Source organism: Montipora foliosa, chromosome 6 (assembly GCF_036669935.1).
Source record: "Montipora foliosa isolate CH-2021 chromosome 6, ASM3666993v2, whole genome shotgun sequence".
NCBI lineage: Eukaryota > Metazoa > Cnidaria > Anthozoa > Scleractinia > Acroporidae > Montipora > Montipora foliosa.
This window is the reverse complement of record NC_090874.1, coordinates 44,491,297-44,498,796: the sequence shown is the minus strand read 5'-3', so window position 1 is coordinate 44,498,796 and position 7,500 is coordinate 44,491,297. Positions and strand designations below refer to the sequence as shown.

General features: G+C 38.4%; 1 protein-coding gene across 5 annotated transcripts in view; it reads right to left on the bottom strand.

The window, feature by feature from the left end:
* LOC138007445 (uncharacterized) overlaps positions 1–7,500 on the bottom strand; it is a 44,622-nt gene that overhangs the window by 20,315 nt on the left and 16,807 nt on the right. For 3 of the 5 annotated variants that reach the window (XM_068854342.1, XM_068854341.1, XM_068854346.1), the window contains exon 7: positions 7,135–7,500. This exon is cut by the window's right edge and continues 165 nt beyond it. In XM_068854342.1, the coding sequence (XP_068710443.1) occupies positions 7,135–7,500 (366 nt within the window). Of the gene's footprint in view, positions 1–3,819; positions 4,641–7,134 lie in introns of those variants that run through there. The other 2 variants (XM_068854343.1, XM_068854344.1) reach the window with 2 other exon arrangements.

The window sequence follows — 7,500 nt, the reverse complement described above, 5'->3', positions numbered from 1 at the left end:
AATTGTAAATAGCATTCATCCTGAAGAAGAGTGTTCTTAAATTTCCATAATCCAGGACCGCGTTTAAATTCCTCATTCAGATTAATGCTCAAAAAGACTGCTTTATGATCAGGTGCGATTGATGCTCGAGTTTTCCACTTTTGTAAAGTCATGCAAAAATTTGCCACTTTTTAAGAAAAAAATCTATGCGTGACTTTAATTGCAAGGCTTTTGATTCATATGTATAGGTTTTATTTTTTGGATGAATTCTACAGTATGTATCAACTAGATTGACCGCTTTCATTAAATAAACTAACAAATTCCTGTACTTAGTTTCTTTCCAGGGTAATCCTCCGTGCTTATCTATTGGTTTAACGTAGTATTCCAGTCGCCTGCAATTATTAAGTTAGATGAATCAGTCAGAGATATTATTTTTTAGTGAAAGATTCGATGAAGTCAATTTGTTCACGACAATCGGTGGGAGCATAAATATTAACAACGTTAAAGCTGGTCTCACCTGGCGCCTTGAGACGTAGTATTATAAGTCTTCCATTCGTGTCAAGTTCTACTATCTCTACGTGAATTGGAGAATTCGGTTTTATAAGCACGCAGACGCCTTTTGAATGATCTGAACCATGAGAATAAAAAACTTGACCACCCCACTCCGCCGACCAGATCCTCTCATCTTTAAGATTGGAGAAAGTTTCTTGAAGGAGATAAATATTTGCTTTTTGTTTGAGAATATCGATCTCCTTTTCTCTTGATTCCTTAAACCTCTAATATTAAGCGTTAAGGACTTCACAGAAGACATTGAAATTAATAACCAACGGATAAGAATAATAAAGAAAAAAAAAGGCAAGAACTAAGCAACACTACAAAGTAACTAACGATCAAACAAAACAATTAGTTACCTCTCCTGGGAAATTACCGATCAACCGGCCAAAAGCCCACACTCCAAGGGGCTAACTAGAGAGGTCGGATCACAATACACTAATAAAGGTATGCAAAATCCGGACGAGCCTTTCAGTATTCTGATTTTGTTTTGATTTCTTTTTTTTTTTTAATTAAAAAAAAAAGAGAGAGATCGAGGTCATATCTGGAATTAACGGGTTAAGGGTTCCTAGATCCTCATAGCAGTCAATCTTTAAAACTTTTGAAGTTAAGTCTGTTTTTACAAAAAGATTTTTCCATCAACAGTCCCCGTTTTACCGTTAGGATATTTTTTCCTAACTTTCCTTGCCTCTCTGAATATCCCCGCTCTCCATGCAGTTAGGTTTTTATTGATAAAGATCCTCTCCCCTCTAGATCATGTAAAGTTGCATTTCGTGGATTTATCCTGGCTTTATAAAGTTGACTTTTTGCGTTGTAGTTACTGAAACGGACGATAATCGGTCGCGTTTTGGTTTTGTTTTTGATATTCAATCTGCGAACAATGTCAATGTCACCGCATGTTAAGTTGACCTTCAGAGATTTTCCCAAATTAATAACATTCTCAACATTATCTTCTTTTTCACGTTGGGGATTCCGTGTATCACTACGATAAATTTACGAGTAGACTGTTCCAAGTCATCGTGGCTACCATCAACATCGTAGAGTCTGTTTAACTTGCTCCAACTCCTTCTTGGACGTTATCACTTCTTCTTCGAGGAGTTTTAACTTGGATTTAACAGAAATATTTTCTGTGACTAAGGAATCGACTTGGCTCTTTGTGGAATACAGACTGTCTTTTAGCTCTTTATAATTTTCCTTTAACAATTCCTCGTCAAGTACCAACTTCACGGTATGGGCTTTAATCTCCGTAAGAACGTTCCATACACCGACGAGGGAAGAGGTTTCATTGACACCTTCGTTGGTTGCTATTGCTGCCGACCTTTCTGATTCAAATGCTTCGTCTCTTAATTTCTTCCTTTTCTTGTTTCCAGAATTAAATTTGTCATTCTCGAGTTATTACTCGTACATTTTAACTCAAAATTTACCTCTCTAGCGCGCCGACTAAAAAAGCACGCCCATCTTCGACGACAGCTCGACCCAGTTACCTTGTTATATACATCCGGGTGCGAGGCTTATTTTTACATATATTGACAGTGTAGAGATGCACCTACGCAGGTTTACTAAAATTCATTCTTACATAGTTAAGTAAAGTACGATCGTCCGGCTGAGTGTAGTCCTGAGAAGGACTGTTTGAGATGGCATTGACTGACGTTTCGACAATCTTAGCGGAAGTCATCTTCAGAGTCAAGTGATTTGTGTAACGTCAGTAGATACTGTAAGCCCTCCGATCGTATATGTCATTGGTCAAATTATTCGTGATGTTATTGGTCGACTGTCAGTTGAGCCTAGATGTAATTGGGAAGACTAGACAGTGATTGCTGCGTTTCGATCCGTCTATAGGTCTAACAGGGGCGGATCCAGCATTTTTTGAAAGTGGGGGCCGAACAAGAATACTAATCAGCTCGTACAGGGGGGTCTGTCGCACGGTTCACGAACAGAAAAAACAACGAATCACGGATCACGGATATCAAAATTTCATTTTCCCGAATCACGGAAATAAACAAGTAAGATACTCCTTTTAATAACCTTCTCTTAGGCAAGAAAGAGTGTTTGGAAAAAGCAAAATCGTGAAAGGCTAAGTAAAGGCTGCATATCGTAAATCACCTACCTAAATCACTCTCGTTGGACGACTCTGACCATTCGTCCGCTTCGCATTGAAATATCATAGGGGTTGACAAGCCTGACTCACGCTTTCCACCCACGAGTTTTAGCCTTTAAGGAGCCTCGAAAGGGTTTTCAGCTGAGCGCGCGCGCGTACCCACACACGCAATTCGTAAGCTGCTCGCGTCAGCTCGTGATTCAAATGGGTCACAAGAAATAAGCAAATACCGCTAATTTCGCTCTCCTTTCTTCTAATTCCTATAGACATGAATATAAATAGACATCTCCTATTCATGAAAACTACGAAATTCTACACAAACGGGTTAATGGTCATTTAAATCCGCGTGCGTTGACCTTCAGCTCAACTCGCGCGTGCACTCGAATGATCGGGTGATGCATGCGTAAATGCCGCTCTTGTAACCCCCTCATTTTTCCTGATTTTGCAACTTTACTCGTTTATATCTCTGCTTCCCGACGGTGAATTTGTCCTTCAAATTTAAAAAAAATTAGAGGCACATTTCAAAAAAACTTATTTTTCTGAAAAACTGACCTACAGATTTTGTGGAATTTTAAATATTTTAGAGAGTATTTCTAACATTATCTGGTAACACTAAATGGGAAAATTTCACCGTCCCGTTTCTTGAAAAAAGGCAACATAAGTTGATTTTAAGGCTCAAAGAAATGCCTTATATCGTTGCCATGGTAACGTTATTTTGGAAAATATAATGTGAGAAATCTACGATGGGTACTTATTACCCTGGCCAGATTTCGCCTTAATACCGTCTTTCTTTGGAATCAGCTTGATTATCCCTCTTCTCTGAGTAGTAGAGAGTTAACCCTTTTCATTGGCAAAACTTAGTGACTTGATTAAGGTGGCTGCTACGTCTTTCTAAAATATTTTATGAAATTCTGCTGGTAGCCCATCAGTGCCAGAAGAGGATTGACATCTTCTTTATATTGTCATCCGTTTCCTGAATAATTTCCTTAATTTGGTTCACAAAGTTTATGTCAGTCAGAAAAGAACAATAATAACTTTATTTATATAGCGCTAAAATCCAATAATTGTCCAAAGCGCTTTCTAATTACAATATTAAAAAATAAATAAAATAAATGGAATAAAATATCTACAATGTACAATATAATTAAAATATAAGCCTAAGTTATCTACAATATAAAAATTTTAACGTCTTAAAACAAAAGATCTTATAAGCTATATGCTAACTTAAATAAAAACGTTTTTAGGGATTGCTTAAAAGTTGCCACTGAAGCACATTTCCTAATCTCTAGAGGTAAATTATTCCACAATTTAGGTCCTGCAATAGAGAAAGCTCTGTCTCTAAATGTTTTCAATCTACTTCTTGGAACAGCTAAATGTTCTCTACACGAAGAACGTAATGACCTAGAATATGTTTTAAAATTCAAAAGGTCAGAAATATAAGAAGGTGCAAGGCCATGGAGGGCCTTGTATACCAATAAAAGGACTTTAAAAGTTATTCCTAACTCTACTGGTAACCAATGAAGATTAATTAAAATAAGAGTTATATGATCAAACTTCGGTGTCAGTGTGACAACACGAGCTGCTGCATTCTGAACTGCCTGTAGTCTAGCTAACAGATACTTAGGAAGGCCATGTAATAAGGAATTAAAGTGATCAAGTTTGGAGCTAATAAATGCATGGACTTCACATGTATCTTGGGTTAAGTACTTGCGGACTTGCAATATTTCTTAAATGATAGAATGATGATTTGCAAATGTTCTTAATGTGTTTCTCAAAACTAAATATGCTATCAAACTGAACCCCTAGATTACGAACAGAGTCACAAGGTGCAATACACTCAGAACCAACAGTAATGTGACCAATTTCAGGCATAGGATGGAATCTTGAACTGATGACTACAAGGTCCGTTTTGTCCTGGTTCAGTTTAAGATAGTTTCTTACCATCCATTCATCAATGTCTCTCACACAGCATTCCACTCTCAACTTCACTTGCTGGATGTCATTCAAGCTGCTAGATTTAAAGGTAATATATAATTGGATGTCGTCAGCATATAGATGGTATGATAGTCCATGATCATTTATTATGTCCGCAATAGGTGATGTGTGTAACAGATACAGCAATGGGCCCAGAACTGACCCCTGGGGGACACCACACTTCAATGCACGTTGTGACGAATGACTATTCCCAACTTTAGCAAGCAGCTTACGTGAAGACAGGTATGATTTCAGCCACTTAAGCACAGTTCCTTGAATACCAAAACGAGTAGACAGCCTTGTCATTAGAAGAGTATGATCCACCGTATCAAACACTGCCGATAGATCTAAAAGTACCAATATGACTGACTCATTACGGTCTAAAGCACAAAGAATGTCACTCTGCTGAACACATACTGCTTTTCCCACAAGCTTGGATACAAACTTCAAATTAGAAATAGGTCGAAAACTTTCATATTTAGTGAAATCAGCATTACATTTCTTTAAAGTCGGTGTCACAGCAGCAATCTTTAGAACATTTGGACAGTAGATAAAGATATATTCCGGCACTAACACAGGTGTTAGTAAATTGAAACATTCCTTCATTACCACTGCAGGCAGCGGATCAAGTACACGGGATTTATTGATATATCTCAATGCAAGTCCCTTGATGTCTTCATAACTGACATTAATAAAGTGTGAGAACACAGAGTTGCATTCCACGTGGTTACCAAGAGTCACATCATTAGCATCGTTACCTTGCGCAGAATTCTTCTCAATCAGTGTGGCATAGATGCGATCAATCTTGTCAATGAAATAGTCAACGAATGAATTAGCTAGTGCATCACTACAAAAAGATGGATACCGTGCAGTTGATTGCTTTTGTAGTAGTTTTGATACTGTATTAAACAAAACCCGTTGATCAGTTGAGTTTTCAGTGATGATGGTAGTGTAGTAAGAGGATCTCAGCGACTTGATTAAGTTATTCACAGCACAGAACTGACGAGTATATTCTTGTCGACCAGCCTGCAGCCTGGTTCTTTGCCATTTTCTTTCTAGGCGTCATCGCTTACGCTTCTCTACAGATACCTCATTAGTGTACCACGGAGCAGCAGGCCTAATAGTAACAACTCGGCGCTTGACAGGAGCATGCTTGTCCATTATTGATCTTAATAAGGTGTCATACTGTTGAACTAGATGATCAAGATCGCCAGATGGATCAATAACGAGAGGGCAGTCAGCAACATCACTAAGAAACGACTCCATGTCAAGAGACCGAAGCTTCCGATAGAAGATAACTTCCTTCCTAAACTGGGGCTTCCTTATGAAGACATCACACATTACAGCCGAATGATCAGAGATATTAGGATCATAGACTTTGATATTATTGAGCATGTTATTGTCAGACTTGTTTATAAGTAAGTCAAGAGTATGGCCATTGCGGTGAGTCCCAGCACAGACACGTTTAAGGTCAAAGGATTCCAAGATATCAGTAAAACCATAGTTAATGGGGAATGGGTTAAAGGGAATGGTTATGAAACCCGACAACTTTCTTTGTTGTAGGTTTTTGTTCTCTTTTCTGGCCTTGACCGTGCATCGGTTTACCAAAAAGAAGTCAAGCCTGCATTGTACCGCAGAACGGCGGCGTCTCCATGTATACCTGCTAGTTTCCGGAAATATATCAACTAGATCCCTCTCTTCGGAGAATTCTTTGATAACCTGAACGCAATTTTGGTGGGTTTTTGGGAGGCCTATTTTTCTCCTTCGCTGGATCAAGTACAAGATTGAAGTCGCCTTCTAAAATAATATCATCGCATGTGAAATCATCGAGATGCTCAAACAAATCAAGAAAAAAAGCTGGATTATCTTCGTTCGGGGCGTAGATGTTTGCCAAGGTCAGAGTTTTTTCCTCTGCTTCTGTATCTCAAATAATGAATCGACCTGAAGGATCGATAAAGTCTTAAGAATTCTAAAAATAAAAGTTGTTGTTAAATAATATACACAGTCCCGCCTTGTTGCTCTCGTAATCACTAAAGATAGCTTGGTAACCCCAATGAGCAGTCCAAATGTAATTGGTATTCTCTGTACAATGCGCTTCTTGAAGCATGTACACTGAGTATTTTGCTACTACGTGCACGGTTTCTTACAGAGCAACAATCTCGCGTCTACCTGACATTGCTGCTCGGCCTAATCCCCAGGCGTCCCTTTGTTTGTTTCGCGCACATGCAAAGTGTATGTAAAAATAAATCCACTTGTGACTGTGCTGGGGCAAGATCGCAAAGTGATAGATGAACACTTTTATCTCATTCACTTTTGCTATACCTTAGTTACGGAGTGGTCACTCTGTAATTTAGATTCAAAATACTAACTACGATAACATTTAAACTATATCGGGATGTACAGAATATGAGTTACATGTGAATTATTAAATTCAGTCTGTGTTCAGTTACTTTGGATGTCACCCTTATGAACTAAAAATGAACTTTACAAATAAATTGTGTAAGTCATCTCTCAACTTCGTGAACACTAACCTTGACAATTACTCCAGTGAATGAACGTTTCTTTTGCCTTCTGGTATATTTGAAAATTCAAAATCTGGCTAAACGGGATGATGGTCACTTCACTTCCATTGTCAAGATGTTTAAAGAACTTCGCGACCTGTTTTACAGAGGCATCATGTTCATCTTCGGTGAAAATTAAAACAGCTGCCTTACTATGGTAACTTGCTGGACGGTTTTCGGGATTCCTCAATATACTAATCTCATCCAAGGTAAGAGCGAGGTGCAGTGATCTAACTGGGCGTTGGCTGCTCATGGCTTGGTTCAGCAGATCCACCAGGTCATAAAGATGTAACGCCTCGACAACATCTAGTAGCATCTTTACTGGAGTGTACGGAA